We start from the raw sequence: 17883 nt of genomic DNA, 5'->3' as shown, positions 1-17883 counted from the left end.
CAACAATGTCGTGAATTAAAGTTACTGTGATGGGCTACCTTTTTTTAAGATCAGACATTAAGATACCCTAGCATTCTTTAGATTCCAACAGAATTACGGTTGTCAAGGAAAATTTAAGTCAGACAAGTTGAAGGTGATGCGGCACCTTAAAGGATCGTCCTAACTCGTCAATTATAAACTTTTTTAGTTTGTGGCCAAACTATCTAGAACTGATTGAACGTTCTTGCTAAAAATTAAATAAAAAAAACAAGTTTTTTTAACTGAAAGTTTTTTATTGTTTAAAAAAATAGAGTTGTGAGAAAGAGTCTAACTTTAGCGTAAAGAGTGAGGCACTGAGGAGGGGACATCCCCTTTCATATACGGAATAATTTCTGTTCGTTTTAAGTTTTAATGTTGCTCCTTACTTTCAGTTAAAAAAGTTTTTTTAGTAGCAATTCGGAGAGAGTACAAGTTTTAAGCCCTCCCACCCTATATTTTTTCGCCCCTCTCCCCTTATATTTTGAAAAAGGTCTTTTTTGTTAATCTGAGAAAATACAATGTTTTTGCTATTTTGATTGAAAAATTGTGCCTCTTTAAATTTAAAAACACACCCCCTCCCCAACAATGTCGTGAATTAAAGTTACTGTGATGGGCTACCTTTTTTAAGATCAGACATTAAGATACCCTAGCATTCTTTAGATTCCAACAGAATTACGGTTGTCAAGGAAAATTTAAGTCAGACAAGTTGAAGGTGATGCGGCACCTTAAAGGATCGTCCTAACTCGTCAATTATAAACTTTTTTAGTTTGTGGCCAAACTATCTAGAACTGATTGAACGTTCTTGCTAAAAATTAAATAAAAAAAACAAGTTTTTTTAACTGAAAGTTTTTTATTGTTTAAAAAAATAGAGTTGTGAGAAAGAGTCTAACCTTAGCGTAAAGAGTGAGGCGCTGAGGAGGGGACATCCCCTTTCATATACGGAATAATTTCTGTTCGTTTTAAGTTGTAATGTTGCTGCTTACTTTCAGTTAAAAAAACTTGTCTTTTTTTTATTTAATTTTTGAACGTTTTTGAATTAATGGAGGTTTTGATTTTGACTCACCGTACACGAATAATAAAAAAATAAAATTGCATATTAATTTTACTTTTATTTGATTAAATGGCTTTCCCGAAAGATGTTTAATTTTATTTACGAACGTTTTTATTAGTAATAAATATACGTAACTTACGAATTAACTTACGTAACGAACTTCTATATCCATATATTCTAATACGTATATTGGGAGGTTCGCCCCCTAATCAATACCTTGCTTTTTAGGCTAAATCTAAAATTTTTTTCCAAATCTTTAAAAATTAACCCTTAATCACAAAGGCCCTTAATTAGAATAAATAGCTCTTATGAAAGTACTAAAAAATATTTCACTTAAAGAGCAAGGTATTGACTAGGGGGCGAACCAAATCATATACCTAATAATTTCTGTTCGTTTTAAGTTTTGATATTGCTCCTTACTTTCAGGTAAAAAAACTTGTTTATTTTTTTATTTAATTTCTGATCGTTTTTTTAAATAATGCTGGTAAATCTGGCGCCCCCTTCATAGCAATGTCCCTTCCCCCATGGAAATATTCTTCCCACATAACCCCCTTCCCCCACTACCAGAAAAAAGTACCCCTTGAAAAAGTCTGTATACTTCCCAATAACCAATACTATATGTAAACACTGGGTGAAGTTCATAACTTTCAGCCCTTCCCCAGGGGACTTTGGGGGATTAAGTCATCCAGAAAGACATATTTTTAATATTTTCGACCATGCTGAACAAAATGGCTATCTCAAAATTTTAATCGGGTGACTTTGGGAAAAAATGAGCGTGGGAGGGGGCCTAGTTGCCCTCCGTTTATTTTGGTCAATTAAAAAGGGCACTAGAATGGCCGTTCGAATGCGCCCTCCCACGATATTCTAGGACCACTGGGTTGATACGATCACCCCTGGAAAAAAAAACACACGTCTCCATGATTTTTCTTGTGGCAAAAAAGACAAAATTTCATATTTTCGAAGATAGAGACTTTGAACCAGTAATGCTGAATTCTATAGTACGATGAACCCGATATTTTGTTTTTTATTTAGATTATATAGCTTTTAAGGAGTCTCTCCCCATTTTTTCCAAAATCAGCCAAATTTTCTCAGGCACGTAACTTTTGATGGGTAGGATTAAACTTGATAAAACCTGTATATTTGAAATCAGTATCAAAATCTGATTCTTTTGATGTACCGATTGGTATCAAAATCCGGTTTAGAGTTTCGGTTACTATTGAGCCGGGTCGCTCCTTACTTACAGTTCGTTGCCACGAACTATTTCATTGTAGAGCTTAGTTTAGAGATCTGAATGAACGGCAGAAAATTAAAAGCCAACAAATGCTTTCCCAAAAATCTTTATTAAAACATCTAATTTCGCCCGTTTTGTGCTGGAAATAAAGATATTCAGTGTCAATGAAACTAAAATCGTCAGAAAATCTGAATTTTTTATCGATTAAACGGAGCATAATTTCCTATTTAAAATTCAGAGACGGGTATTCCCAAAAATTTTCTAGCATATCTACTAGGAAAACCTAACAGATCGGTTCAAAGGAAATATCATTTGAAAAATTTAGCAGCTTTGAAAATTCCCTCTGGTGCTATCTGCTTTGATTAAAAAGCTTGCTCACAAAAGGGACGTATAATTTCACTGCCTTTTCAATCAAATTTCATACTCAAGCCACATATTCTCAATAGCTCTCGATGATGGCTAGTGGACCTGTTGTCTTTGTGACCGTGGGTCCTATTTCACAAATTCTAAATAGCTTACGATGACGATTAGTCTCCTGGGAGATTTTGCTAATGAGCCATTGGTCTTTGTGGCGGCCAGCCGACGCTGTAGCTCGCAAAATGATTTTTAAGGTACCGCATCCTTTTCGGACAAAACTTTAAGTCTGAAAAAGTTTTTTGGATCGAAAGATGTAGCTATCGAATCAAGCTTGCATCCTAAACAGATTTACCATCTACAAACAGATTACTGAAAGCCTATGAAATGGATATCACGTATACATATACCTTTTATGTCTTCCAATACAATATATCTGCTGGCCACTTTTGGCAACCGCAACTTTGACAGATTTAGGTTAGACGTAATCAAAATTGAAGTAATGAATTGAAACCGGTTTTGTTCTTATAAATAAATCCCTAGAGAAAATATTTGTGAGGGTAAAACATATATTTGGTATTTTTTTTGGAGGGGGGGGTACACAATCCAGAAAAAGAGTACAAAATATCATCAAATTAAGGAAATAATAAGAAATCACTGGAAAAATAATTGATATCGAGATTTTCGGGTAAGAAAATTCCGAAGGACTTCCTTACATACAGGCCTGGTCCAAATACAAGCTTTTAAATTGTTTTGATTTGAATTCAAATTGGTCTTTCTATTCGCAATGCTACAAGTTCCAATAAAAATACAGTAGTCAGTTGGCTTCATTAAACTCACAAAAGTTAAAAGTCAGGACGTTAAGTCAAGAAAACAATGTCTGGAAGAAATAGATAGGAGTTCCGATCATGCATGAATTTCAGGAAAACCCAATATCTATAAAGGTGATAAAACATGCAACTGTGTAATTTTCCAGCATGCAATTTACCTTCTAATGTCTTCTAGTTCGTAATCATAATCCGTATAGTCAAAAACTTCCTGTATCTTTTGCGGCTTTTTCGGTGATTTTGGGGAATGTTTAAAAGACGGAATCTTTCGAGCAGTAGTCTGAAGCGGCATGGAGAAATGACTATGGACATTGGGGGAGAAAAAAGTTTTATCTCTCCAAGAATTTGAGTTTGAAATTCCCGGGGTCCAGTCATTCCGTTTACTATTTTCGAAATAAGAGGTTCGAGAGGTTGTTGGCCACGCTCTATCTATCGGTTTGTCATGAGTTGTAAAGCGCACGGGTAAGGGAACAGGTCCAGAAACATGTCGGTCTGTCAGTCTGTCAGTGTGTCCACGTGACCAGTGGTTGCTTTCCACTCCACGAGTTTTTTGGCTTGGTCTACATAAACAAATGTGTTAGTAAACGATGTTATAATTCAGCTGTCTTCCAAAACGTAAAAGGCACAATTTTTTTTATTTTATTGGGAATATTTGGGAGGGAACTGGAATTATTTCTTAGAAGAAGTCTTGTTTCTAACATATTATTTAGATCATGTGTAGCATCTCACTTTCACATAAATTAGAACTAGCAAAAAAAGGTGAGCTAGCAAAAAGGTTTTGAATAAATAGGATTAAGAGGGGGCCACGAGAAATTTACACTTTCAAGCTTAGTTTTTCTTCCTTATCAAACAGTTTTCATTATTTTAATTTGTCCTTAGCAATGTTTTTCTGTAACAATATTTCTTTTTTCTGCGATGATAATTTCAAGTGGTTTTTGTAGAAATTCTTATCTTTGCTTTTAATGAAATATTTTACATTTAAGATCATTAAAAAACGAAAATAATTTTTAGTTGATAATAAGATGTTGAAAGTTTAATTTTTTTTCTAAAACATTCCAGACGAAGGCGCAGATTTAGTGAATCATAGTTTTAGTTATTGCCACTCTAATGCAATAACTATTAAAACAAATTATTTATAGTTCATAGTTAACTAAATGAAAAAACTCAATCAAAGGAGATAAGAAAAAAATAAGCATCCAAACAAACGGTATGTCAAAACTTTCAGTACTAAATACAAGTTTCTTGAAATATGCCTTTTAATTTAGGAAAGCAGCATAACAAACATGAATAGGGCATTGAAAAGTAAAAAGAATCTAAGCTTTTGAAATTTGGGTGCCAAAGTATTAAGAACAAGAAAAAATAAATAAATGACACAATTAAAGCAATGTGTTATCTTGAATAGAACATCGTAACTTTTTTCCATTTTATTTTTTCTGCGAATCAATTCTGCGGCTAAACGGAAAAAAACAACAGAGAAAAAGTTTAAAGCCAATACAGAAAACTATAGCTCCAAGAATAAAGAAGAAATAAAATCAAAAGTTGTTGGAAAACAGAAAGTAAAATTAACAATTAAATAAGTGATTAAGTCAAAATTAATTAAGTGAATCAAGAAGCAAATCTTTAAAACAAGTTAGGATTTAGGGCTCTAGTTCAGTCACTAAAATCAGTAAAAATAATAGTGCTTGCACATTTTTAGATATTTCTGAACCAAATTCGAGTATTTCCAAACTTAGCAATCCAAGAATATTTCGCAATTAAAATAGAGAAGTTATGATAAAACGTATTTTTGTTCATCTGTACATTCCGATTTTTACTACGATTCTAACATCACTTTAACAATTTTATCGCGGTTTGTTCGTAATTCTCATCTCGGTCCATTACGTAGTCGGTAGAATTTAACGATTTAAGAATTTTATTATCAGCTTACTACGCTAAGCTGAAAGAAACTAACGAAAAAATCGGTTCAACAATGCGTCAATGGATGAACAACTGGAGTGGCCGGGACTATATCATACAAGTATCAGACGAAGGAATGTTTCTTAATGGCATATTGTTACAATGGTCATGGGGAATTTAGAATATAATATGATCGTTAGATAAATACTTTCCGATTTTACTATGATTCTACAATCATTTAATGATTTTGCCGTTATTTGTCTCCAATTTATATCTCGGTCCGGATAACAATTGGCAGATAAATATGCATAAATAAAACAAAAAATTAACGAAAATACTGTCTATTTCGAAGCATTAAATTAAAGAAAGAAAAAGTGCTCAGTTTTGTAGGCAGTAGGATTCTTTAGACAGGGTTTTGAAATTGTGTTTTGCAGGGTTGCCAACTGTAGCACGAAAGTGCTATTTTAGCACTATTTCATTATGTGTAGCACGTGCTCAGAGTTGCCACCAGTAGCACGAAAGTGCTATTTTATAACTATTACAGTCAGTTTTTTTTTACTGTAGCGCCGAAAATTGCAGTGTAGTACGCATAATTTGGGCAATTGTAGCACTTTAGGACTTGACTGGTGACAACCCTAGTATATTGCCATTATTTCATGTATTTAAAACACAATGGGGTCAATTCATGAAAATTAGGGGGGGGGGCAAAATGTATTTTTGTCAAAATCTAGGGGGGTAATCTCGTTGTTGTTTTTTTTTCAATTTTTTATTTAAAATACGATTTTATTTCAGATCCAAGAGGAAAGAAGCAAAAATTCTAAGGGAGTCACTCTTCCCACCTGCCCCCCTAAACACACTCAAAACAACAGTTTTACTCTAAGCAAGGTGCACATTCTATTATGGGACGAGGACTTCAGACTTGGAAATGATGCTAAGTGGGTTCGGTCATAGAGATCTTCTTAACTAGATTCCAGTGACGGTAAAATTACATTAATAAACGAAGAACAGTTTGATATTTCATGGATAACACATGGAGATGCCTTTACCTCTGTCGCACTAAAGGCTCCTTCACAATGAGATTTTACTGATACCGAGTTTTTACTAGCATTAATTTGAGCCAATCAGAGGTTTTAGAGGATTCTTCAGCCAATCAGAAAATTCTATGAAAAAATCTGACTGGCTCAAATTGGCGCTAACTAAATCTCGATATTAGTAAAAATCTCACTGTGAATAGGCCTTAAAGTACCAAGGACAGCAAAAATTAAATATGATTATTTAGATTGGTTGAGTGGAAAGTTGCACAGCAACTTGCAAAATTGCTAACTGCTGAAGCTTAAAGTGTTAAGGACAGTAAACATGAAATCTGATTATATAGATTGATTAAATGGAAAGTTGCAAAGCAAATTTCTAATTTGCTAACAGCTGAGGCTTAAAATACTAAGGAAAGTGAACATGAATTTGATTGCTTAGATTAGTTGAGTGGAAAGTTGCACATCAACTTGTTAACTGCTGAGGCTTAAAGTGTTAAGGACAGTGAGAATGAAATCTGATTACTTAGATTGATTAAGTGGAAAGTTGCACATCAACTTGCTAATTTGCTAACTGCTGAGGTTTAAAGTACTAAGGACAGTGAACATGAAATATGGTTATTAAGACTGGTTAAGTGGAAAGTTGCACAGCAACTTGCTAATTTGCTAACTGCTGAGATTTAAGGTACTAAGGACAGTGAACATGAAATCTGATTATTTAGATTGATTAAGTGGAAAGTTGCACAGCAACTTGCTAATTTGCTAACTGCTGAGGTTTAAAGTACTAAGGACAGTGAAAATGAAATCTTATTGTTTAGATTAAGTGGAAAGTTGCACAGCAGCTTGCTAATTTGCTAACTGCCGAGGTTTAAAGTACTAAGGACAGTGAACATGAAATCTGATTATTTCGATTGATTAACTGGAAGTTGCACAGCAACTTGCTAATTTGCTAATTGCTGAGGCTTAAAGCACTAAGGACAGTGAACATGAATTTGATTGTTTAGATTAGTTGAGTGGAAAGTTGCAAAACAACTTGTTAACTAATGAGGCTTTTGAAGTGTTAAGGACAGTGAAAATCAAATCTGATTATTTAGATTGATTAAGTGGAAAGTTGCACAGCAACTGGCTAATTTGCTAACTGCTGAGGGTTAAAGTGACAAGAACAGTGAAGAAATCTGATTATTTAGATTGGTTAAGTGGAGAGTTGTTAATGTTTGAATATTTAATGGCGAAAAGCGCTGTCAAAGTCAACTAAATAGTTATGCTTATTAAATTTTACGGTTCAACGTGACAACACTGACAAAAATTTAGTGCTGCAATTGAAACTCCATGATTTTGAAGCACCAAAAGGAAATTTTTGGAGAATCACGATTTCATGTATGAATAAATCTAGTATGGCCCCGGTGGGGGAGGGGCGTTTTTATTTTGATGCTCTTGGTAATTTAAGGTGTTTGGATTCAACAAAAAAAAAGATGCGTATAGGTTTTCTTTTGATAAATGATTATTGGACAAATTTAAGGTAAGGCTATTTGATTATTGACATTTAAAACATATTTATCGTGGAGTATAGGCAGAATAAATACAAAAGCAAATAATGAAAAAGTGAACAAGTAACGAAAATATTTTAATATCAAATCTAGAAACAGTTTTGATATGAACAAAGTTCTTAAGTAATTAATCATTAAGTTAATAAAGGCTTTGAAAGTCTTATTTACACAAAACTAAACTGTCGAATGTCACATATACGGAAAGTAATAATAAAGACGATCGGCAGTATAATGTCATTCATTTATTTCGTCAGTAATGGAAGGGGTTTAATACCTATTTTGGAAGGTAGTAATGGGTAGTCGTCTACTTAACGGTACGTTTTCATTCTTTGGCTGTTCTTCTCCGTACGTAAAAGTTTGTCCGTCATAAGTATCGTCATAGTAGTCATTATAATCCTCATAAAAGGTCTCATTTACCAGTCTGATTGATTGCTCTTCAGTTGGGTAGTACTGTGGCTGATAACGTCGCCCTTGCCTGAACCTGTTGTATCAATAAAGCCAATAAGCAAACATTTCAATAATACAAACATATATGTAAAAATAGTCTAAATTGGTTAGGTTTTTCTTCATTTGCATTTTTAGCCGAGGTGCTCTGTGTACGGAAGAGCAGTAATTGCCCTTGTTAATGGGGTTATGCCAAATTCATTATTTTTAGATGCACTCTGATTGGTTATTCATTTGTTGAATAACATAGACGAATTTGCCTGAAAAGGCAAATGAAGGTACGGTCACTGGTGATAATTTGCATAAACATAGATACGGGAGAGACATAATGTATTTTTCAAAGTCTCGAGGGGGGAATTGGTGTTTTTCAACTTCTTCAATGAGAATACCAAAAAAAGGCATTCCCGATGAGGTTACCACCGAAAAAGTTATTTCTAAAATCCAAGGGGGGGAATGTAAGGAGGCACATGCCATCCCCCCTCATTGATGTCATTCCATTTTCTTATACGTCACGTTTCGGTATTTCACGTAAACATGTTTAGCTTTTAATTGTGCAATGATTTTTAAAAACTTGCTACGATAATCTATCAAAGATTCACCCCTTATCATTGGTACCAAATAAGAGATACCCCCTAGCCTTTGGTAGGCTACCAAATTCATAATTCTGCAAATAATAGTCCTTACTTAATTACAATCAATGTTTGAATCACTAATAAACGATTGAAAGGATCTACACAGTTCTGAGAAATTTTAAAGGAACAGGAAGAATAAATAATACATAAACATAAATTTAATCCTTTTAAAGTATTTTGTTTGGCATTTCTGAATTAATAAGTTAGTGGAAAATTCGTTTTTGATTGGAATGATGCATTTTTATATTTTTCCAAATTTATCCGGCTTATTCAGGGTTTACAAACAATCTGATTGTAGGAAACCAAAGAATAGTCAATAAGTAGTTTGTTGGTCATTCCATACCATTCCAATATCTCATAATATTAAAATTTTAAGCTTCCTATATTCTCAGCACTGCCATAAAAGTTAACAATGAAAGGACGAATAATTCAGGCTTTAATCTTTCTCATAGGCCACTCGAAGCCCTAGGGTTCCGCCAAATATTATTAGAGACTTCTAGATTCCTAGAGAGGTTTTCCTAGACTTATAGAGTGACGTCGTTTTTATATGGAGAATTTTGAGAGATTGGGTCAAATTTTAAATTACTAGCCGGAGTATTAGGATGATGGGGGTATCGGAGGATTCCCCAAGAAAAGGATAAGTATACAGGGGCGTCGTTCCGTGGGGAGAGGGCAAGGGGCAAAAAAATGGAGAAAAAACTATTATATAACCCATGTCCCTTGACTATCCAGATATGGACCCCTCTCCACCCTCCAATAAAATGCTGGAACGACTCCACTGGGTATATATATATATATATATGAAAAAGCACATTCTCAGTCCCTTTTCTAACTCTACCGGGGAGGAAGTTCTGCCTATGTCTCACGCAGAAAACGTATTTTCGAAATATTTTTTTTTGTTCTCAGTGCATTTTGCATTCCTGGCCCTCCTTTTTCTCATTCAGGGATCAACAGAAACCCAGGTCCCACGAGATGCCCCTAAAACTCTCCAAGGAAGAAGGACCTACTAGGAATCAAGTGAAACCATTTGAAAGAGATATGGTGGAGTCGCACATTGTGCAGGTTTCTAGAGAAGTGTAATTTACTGTAAGGATTCTGCAAAATTAAAAAGATTGAAATTACTGTTGTTAAAATAACATCTGGACAGAAACGACTGCATACATTTAACAGTAATTTTTTTCAAAGTAGCTATTGGCCCCAGCGGGGATTTAGAAGAGCTTATTAAGCGGAATTAAAGTTTTTTAAACAGGTATTACATTGCGTTTTTCTGGTCGCTACTGAAAAAAGAAATAAATACTATATGTTATGTTTATTGTAAATAAGCCAAGTTCAAGTTTCTCCATTGTAAACATGAAGTGGTGTAGCAGCGACCGAAGTAGCGGAGCATCCTATAAACGTAGCAATGTAACTTGTCCTTTGCCCTGTATAACGTTCTAACGCATTTATTAATTAAGTTTTTAATAGCGATTAGCTGAGATGCTACAAAATGATTATAATACCCAGTACAATACCCAGTGAGACTTGCTGTAAATCGAGTGGATGATACAAATCTACCTTTTTTTCTTCCTTTTATTGTAGCTTTTGTTAGAGAGTCACCACTTCCAAAAGCACAGTGGGTTCGTAGCTTTTAAAGTATTTTTTTTTAATTTGTTTCACTTTAAACCTAGCCCTTCAGTTCAGTTTCAAATTCGGGGGGTTTCGTCCTGGTCCTCTTCTCTTGATGGCCCTGGTTCTAATTGTATCAAACTTATCTCTTAGGTAATCAACATCAACGATAATTTCTGATAATTATCTAGATAATTTCTGAGACCTCACTGACTTTCCATGACGATAAATAAATAGAAGTTCAAATAGGGATCAAATCCTATTAATAGACAGTGATTTTCACAAACAGTGATAAAATTTCACAATAATACAAGATATTTTATTAAAGAATATAGCTTTAAATCGTGACACAGGTGAATATGGTTTGAACTCTATCTACGATAATTTATTAAAATATGATAGAGTAACGTTCACTTCACCCAATGTAGTTAACCTCTGTCCAAGAGTTAGTTCATTCAACCCTAATGAACTGGTTCCAAGAAGGTCAAAGAGACTAGCTACCGCTTCTTCTTTGAAAAGAATTATATTATTATACAATATGTAGTTTTATTTCGTATATTATTGTTTTTAATTGTTTTAGTTTAATTTTACTACTGATGACGGTCACTGCATATGTGACCGAAATATCTAGTATTTTTGTGAAATTTTATCACTGTTTGGGAAAATCACTGTCTATTATAAGGATTTGATCCCTATTAGAACTTTTACTTATTTATCAACGATATGTCAACTTTTCTTTTAATCTTCCAAGTATTTTCTTTCTTCCACAGCCCTTCAAATATACGAAGCCCATAGTAGGAAATAAAGACAGAATACCTGAGACCACACTGGATAATCATGACAAAACAAAAAAATCGTACAGAAGATAGAAACGAGGATAATAACAACCAGTGAAGAATCGAAGAGAACTATGCAAATATTTCGGTCGAGACCTCCGCTTGACCGTCTTCAGTGCTGAATAATAAAAAAGTAAAGATAAAAGTCCAAGGGATAATATAAAAACCAAACCTTGAAACAAAATCTGAAACTAAAACAGGAAAGTCCTGTCTAAACAACGATAAAAGGGTAACGCAGTTTAGAGTTATCCCCTTATTATCCCCGTCCCTATCTTCTTTAAAATTGTATCGCTTTGTAGTAGGAAATGTTTTGATTTTCAACAACCCCTCAATAGTACTTCAGGATAGTTTTATTTCTTCACATCTTAAGTTATGCATCTGCACAAGGACGAAAAGGGACTTAAGGATACACTATATATTAGTCACATAACCTAATTCCAACCTTCTGTTTCATTTTTTTCCAAACCTTTTCAGAGTACAAAAAAGGCACTCTACACCATTGCTATTCAACCAAATATCACATCTTCGCACCTATCTATTTATAATCGAAGCAACGTGTCCTCTTCAGATTAATTGTCGGTACTTGTGCATTATACGGTACCCACGAAGGAAGTCAAGTTTGGCTAATGCTAAGGAAATAAACCTAACCTAAGTACCTTCCCCCCCTGAAACCCAAAAAACAACAGTTTAAATATTGTAAACGCAATAACAAATCACGTTTTGCGAACCATTTATCTAGCAAATACCCGTTTGTCTTGTTTCCTTATACAACATATAGCGGTGGGTACCGCATAATGCATAAGTACCTAATTTTCCAACACTCGTCTATGAGCTCTCAAAACCGTCAACAGTCATTCATTTCGCTAAAACGTTTTCTTGACAAGGACGCTCAAATAACCTGCGTATTCTAAGTTTAGGAGGGGTTTTACATATTTAGGGGGTTGAAAAAACCGCTTTTCTTTATAAATAGCCTATATATAGTTAATCTTTGAGTATAAGTGCTTAAAAGACGGATATATGATTGCCCATTAGCCTGGAAATGATTGTGTAGCCTATCTTTCACATAACCTAATATTTATAAAATTGACCTAGTGGAAGAAAGATCCAAATAAAGGGAGCATTGAAAAGGTAGTTAATATACATAGCTATTCAGAAAAGAACCACATTGAACTATACCCCCCCCCCTCCCCCCTGGAAGACCACCAATATATAAAAAAAACAATATTTTGCAATATAAGAAAAAATAAGTAATATCAGATCATGGACAGAATATTTAGTCATATATACATGCACATAAACATACATTTTGCAAGGTATATACATAGATGTTTATAAAATGTAATACTTACCTCAAATCTTCGTTTGTCTTAGCTTCGAATGCATTACTGACCTATAACAAAAAAAATATACAATGTTGAATTCTGGTGTCTTGTGAAACTTATTCTATACTAAATTGAATTAAAAAAAACAATTTTTTTCAACTGAAAGTAAGGAGCAACATTAAAACTTAAAACGAACAAAAATTATTAAGTATATGAAGGGGTTTGCCTCCTCCTCAACAACTCGCTCTTTACGCTAAAGTTTTTTAGTGCTTTTGAAAAATGCTTCTTATCTGTTCCAACCGAACGACCCTAGTGTTTAGTGTTTCAGGAGTCATTATTTAATAATTAGGGAACAGTTCATACTTTAGCGTAAAGAACGAGGGGTTGGGAAGGAGGCAATCCCCCTCCTAAACGTAAACACTTCTGTTCATTTTAGCTTTTAATATTTCTCCTTACATTCAATTGACAAAACTTATTCTTTTTATTTAATTTTTCATCGTTTTTTAAATAGTCCCCGGAAATCTGGCCCCACCTCCACGGAGAAATACCCTTCCCACGGATATATCCTTTTAATAATTCAATCCCAGTGAAAATTTACTAGGGACAATTACCCTTAACCACTCCACATGTAAAGTTAAGAAGGAAAAGAGAAAGCAAGAGATATAAAACTAATTTTGTATAGTAATTCAGGAAAATTCCCCCTGTGTATAATTTCCTCTGACAAGTCCACCCCCCAGAAACCTCCCTCTCCATGGAAAGTTCCCCCGTGAAAAAAAAAACAACCGAAAATTCATCTTCCCACCCTGAAATGTATGCATGCTTCCCAATAACAAATACTAAGCGTAAACAATGGACAATTTTTATAACTTAAAGACCTTTTATCCGGGGCTGTGGGGGGGGGGTCATGTTATGTCCAAAAGCATAGTTATTGGGTCTTTCAACTATTTTTCAGATGTTTTTTGGGGGAAAAGGGGTGGGGAGGGGGCCTAATTGCCCTCCTATCTTTCTGGTCACTTAAAAAGGGCACTGAAAGTTTTAACTTACGTTCGAATGAACACTCTCATGATATTATAGTACAACTGGGTCGATACGAACACCCCTGGGAAAAAAACAAACAAAAAAACAAATAAAGACGCATCCGTCATCTTTCTTCTGGCAAAAAATACAAATTCTACATTTTTCCAGATAGAAGCTTGAAACCTCTACAATACGGTTCTCTGATACGCTGAATCTTATGGTATGATTTTCATTAAGATTCTATGACTTTCACGGGGTATTTCCCCCTTTTTCAAAAATCAGGCAAATTTTCTCAGGCTAATAATCTTTGATGGGCAAGACTAAACTTAATGAAACTTATATATTTGAAATTAGCATAAAAATCTGAATCTTTTGATATATCTATTGCTATCAAAATTCCTTTATTTAGAATTCCGGTTACTATTGAGCCGGGTCGCTCCTTACTCACAGTTATATAATAAAAGCTCATATAATAGAGTACTAATGAAAAAGTTTGTGATACCTTGGATGTGAAGGAAGATTTGTTTTGTGAGGAGGAATTAGCAACAGTACTAAAAGGATTAAAGAATAATAAGGCTCCAGGTGCTGATAGGGTGGTAAATGAGTTTGTTAAATATGGCTCTGAGATTAGAAATCAGTTACTGAAGATTATAAATATGATTTTTGAAAAAGGGGAAGTACCTAACGATTTTAGGAAAACTCTAGTTAAACAAATGTATAATAAATGTGATAAGAGTGAGTTTTTTAACTATCGAAGAATTAGTCTGGTCTCTTTAGGTAGTAAATTGCTTTGTAATATGATACTTTTTAGACTGAGAGATGCTTTAGAGAAAGTTTTAAGGGAAGAACAGTGGGACTTTAGAAAAGGTTGAGGATGTGTCGACCAAACTTTCAATCTTAGGCTAATAATTGAGAAGTGCCTAAGCTGTCAAATGCATTTGGTCCTCATTTTTATAGATTGTGAGCAAGCGTTTGATTTTGTTGATAGAGGACCTTTAGTAAAGGTTTTATCCTTGTATGGTTTACCAGACAAATACATTAAAGTGATTAGTGCTATGTACGAGAATAACACTGCTGCAGTTAAGGTAGGAAATGAGGTTAGCAGCTGGTTTTGTATTAAATCAGGAGTTAAGCAGGGTTATGTTCTATACCCCTTTATATGGATTATTTTGATGGGCTTTGTTTTAAGGAGCACAGGGAAGGCAATGGGAGACCACGGAATCAATTGGGGAGGAAAAAGTCTCCTGGACTTAGATTATGCTGATGATTTAAGCATCCTAGACGAAAGTGAGAGCAAACTGAATGAAGTTTTAGTGGTTTTGCGAGTTCAGGGTGCTAGAATAGGTTTGAAAACTAATGTTAAGAAGACTAAGTCACTGAGGCTAGGAATAAGTGAAGATAAAAAGTTGACTTTGGGTAATAAAAACATTGATTGAGTGAGCAGTTTTACTTACCTTGGTAGTATTAATAGAACAGATGGTGTAAGCATTAAAGATGATAAATGTATAATAGCCAAGACTGAGCATATTTTTTCACTGTTAAAAAAAGTTGAGAAGAATAGGAAGATAAGTCTGCAAACCAATATTAGAATATTAGAAGCTACAGTGATGACAGTGGTCAAATATGGCTCTGAAGCATGGGCGCTCCGAAAAGCGGATGAAGATTTGCTAGATGTTTTCCAGAGAAATTGCTTAAGGATTGTTCTGGGTACCCGGCTGACTGACCGTATTTCAAACAATAGGCTATACGAAAAATGTGGTTCAATACCGCTTTCTAGGTCTATAATGAAAGAAAGGTTGAGGTGGTTAGGGCATGTTGTGCGGATGAATGATAACAGATTGCCAAAGATTGTGCTTTTTGGCCACCCATCTAGGGCTAAACGGAAAACAGGTCGTCCCCGTCTGGGGTGGGAGGACGCCATAAAGAAAGATTTAAAGGAAATGGGAACTTCGTGGGCAGGTGTGAAAAGGGAGACTTTAAATCGGTTGGGGTGGAGGAGGAGTGTGAGTAGCTGTGTTGGCCTCAGACGGCTTGGTGCTGCGGTGAGTTGTTAGTAGTAGTAGTAATAGAGTAATTTAAGAATTTGGGAACAATGAAAATGCGGTAGCAAATACTTACTTACTTTTTGCAAGTTATAGATGTACCACATAATACAACACCCTCTATTTCTTTTCTGAAACTAAAACCGTCTCTGATGTATGAAAAATTAGTTTAATTACTGATGCTTGGCTTGCCAGTTTTGAATAAAAGTCTAATTCACAAATTTTTAACGTTATGAGAATCAGGTATGTGCAAAGGTTATAAAAAACTAACTTTATTTGATAATTATAAACAGGAAGTAAACAGAAATTTTGAAAAATTTAGTATTTTGGAGGGCCCCAACACAGGTATGTTTAAGATAAGCTCGGAAATTAAAACCATGTCTTCGTTATGCCTTTTTATGGCGAAGTCGCGCGGGCTTTCTTACTTTTTCTGGCAGCTCCAGTCTTCAATCTTTGAGGCTTAAAAGGCAAATAAGGTGCATTTCATGTGACTTTTTCTTCAGCAAAAATTTGAATACGACGCATGAAAAGCTATTTTCATTCGACCGACTACGCCTGAAAAAGCCGTAACGAAGAAATAGATTAAGTGAAGCGCTAAAATGATTTTTAGCAAGTTTGGATGTGGTTGTCAAGTAAGCGACTTGAGTTTTTGTCCAACGACATCTCCCAAATATTGATGAACAGTCACCCCGTGCCTCCAACCACAAACACGCATATATAGTAGGTAAATATAAGATATGCTCGGAGATTAAGTGAAGCGTTAAATAATTTCTACCACATTTGGACTTGGTGGTCAAGTAAGCGACCATTGAGGAGGCTTATCCCTCCAATTTCCAAAATAACAGGAAAATCCTCCCTTTTTCCTCCTTTCAGGTTGTTTTCCTAACTTTGTTGATTATATCATAACCAGCAGGAAGACGTCACGAAAATATACTCCTTCTATGACAGCTAAAATTCGTTGCACATCAACACACTGGTAAAAATCTTCCTCATTCTTACCCCATTTAGAGTTTCTACTTTGGTTTACTTTCCTAAATAATCGAAGTTAGTTTTGTGATCTCCTTGTCAGCCTCATCTCGAGGATTTAGCCTTTTCCCAACACCATCCTGTAGGTAATTTAGTAAAACGAATCTAGAGATATGGTGTTAAAACATCATCAGGATATGTTGAAGGTACGTAATTCAATCTTTCATGGTGCATATAGTTTTTGGATTTAAACAACTTTGCTTATTAAGAGTATGGTTTGTTACCTCCTCACTAAGCTCTATGCCTAAAAGCAGTTTATTTAGGAAACGTCAAGCATATTTTCGTTTCCGTTCTATAGTGTCCATGCCTTTACATTGCACAGACCCAATTGTGAAACTTGGCATTTGGCCAATGTGGAATTTCAAAGTAAGCAGTGTTTTCACTTCCCTTGTTTCTGCTGCTTATCCACAGCTTTTGAGCAATGGCTACAGGATCTAAAGCCATTCTCCACTCCTATAGTATTTACGCTGTTTTTTGTCCCAATACTGCTATGACAATTACATTTTGCTTTATCTACCTTTAAGCTACTGCTAGATCTGTCAAACAGTAAGTGCGATGTAGACGGTTTTAGGCAGTATGTTCTTGCATCCACTCAAGTTTTACTGTAACTGCGAAAAATAAACAACCGGAAAAGTGCCCTAAATCTCAATTGCGTTCATATCTTGCTGTGCCCATCTACGTCTTATCTCAATAGTTTAATAAAACAAAGGGTTACAAACAAGACGACTAAACACAGAAGATCAATTTCAGTTTTCTTTATCAACGATCTGCAGAATAATTTTTAGTTCCAGCAGATGCAGAGGATTGATAACATTTAGATAAGCTTTATCTCCTAAACATAAAAATAATAAAACATTGATAAGTAATAATAAGCCAAGTTCTAAAAAAAAATCAGCTTCTAAGCCCTCTGCCCCGTAAGACTCAGTGTCCAGGAAAGAACAGAGGAGAAAAGTGTTGCATTTTCAAGTCCATGCAGTGAACACCTTGCGATGCAGCCTTTCCAAGCT

The 17883-nt window shown here is 34.8% G+C and overlaps 1 protein-coding gene across 5 annotated transcripts in view; it reads right to left on the bottom strand.

Annotated features, from left to right (window-relative positions):
* Cda5 (Chitin deacetylase-like 5) overlaps positions 1–17883 on the bottom strand; it is a 115292-nt gene that overhangs the window by 58827 nt on the left and 38582 nt on the right. For 3 of the 5 annotated variants that reach the window (XM_089099300.1, XM_089099298.1, XM_089099299.1), the window contains 3 exons: positions 12819–12859; positions 8227–8433; positions 3643–4041 (listed from right to left, as the gene is read on the bottom strand). In XM_089099300.1, the coding sequence (XP_088955426.1) occupies positions 3643–4041; positions 8227–8433; positions 12819–12859 (647 nt within the window). The remainder of the gene's footprint in view (positions 1–3642; positions 4042–8226; positions 8434–12818; positions 12860–17883) is intronic. The other 2 variants (XM_089099301.1, XM_089099302.1) reach the window with 2 other exon arrangements.

Source organism: Artemia sp. Qi Xiang Cuo, chromosome 13 (genome assembly GCF_049724085.1).
Source record: "Artemia sp. Qi Xiang Cuo chromosome 13, ASM4972408v1, whole genome shotgun sequence".
NCBI classification, from domain to species: domain Eukaryota; kingdom Metazoa; phylum Arthropoda; class Branchiopoda; order Anostraca; family Artemiidae; genus Artemia; species Artemia sp. Qi Xiang Cuo.
The sequence above is the reverse complement of the archived record's forward strand: the minus strand, read 5'-3'. Positions and strand labels throughout refer to the sequence as shown.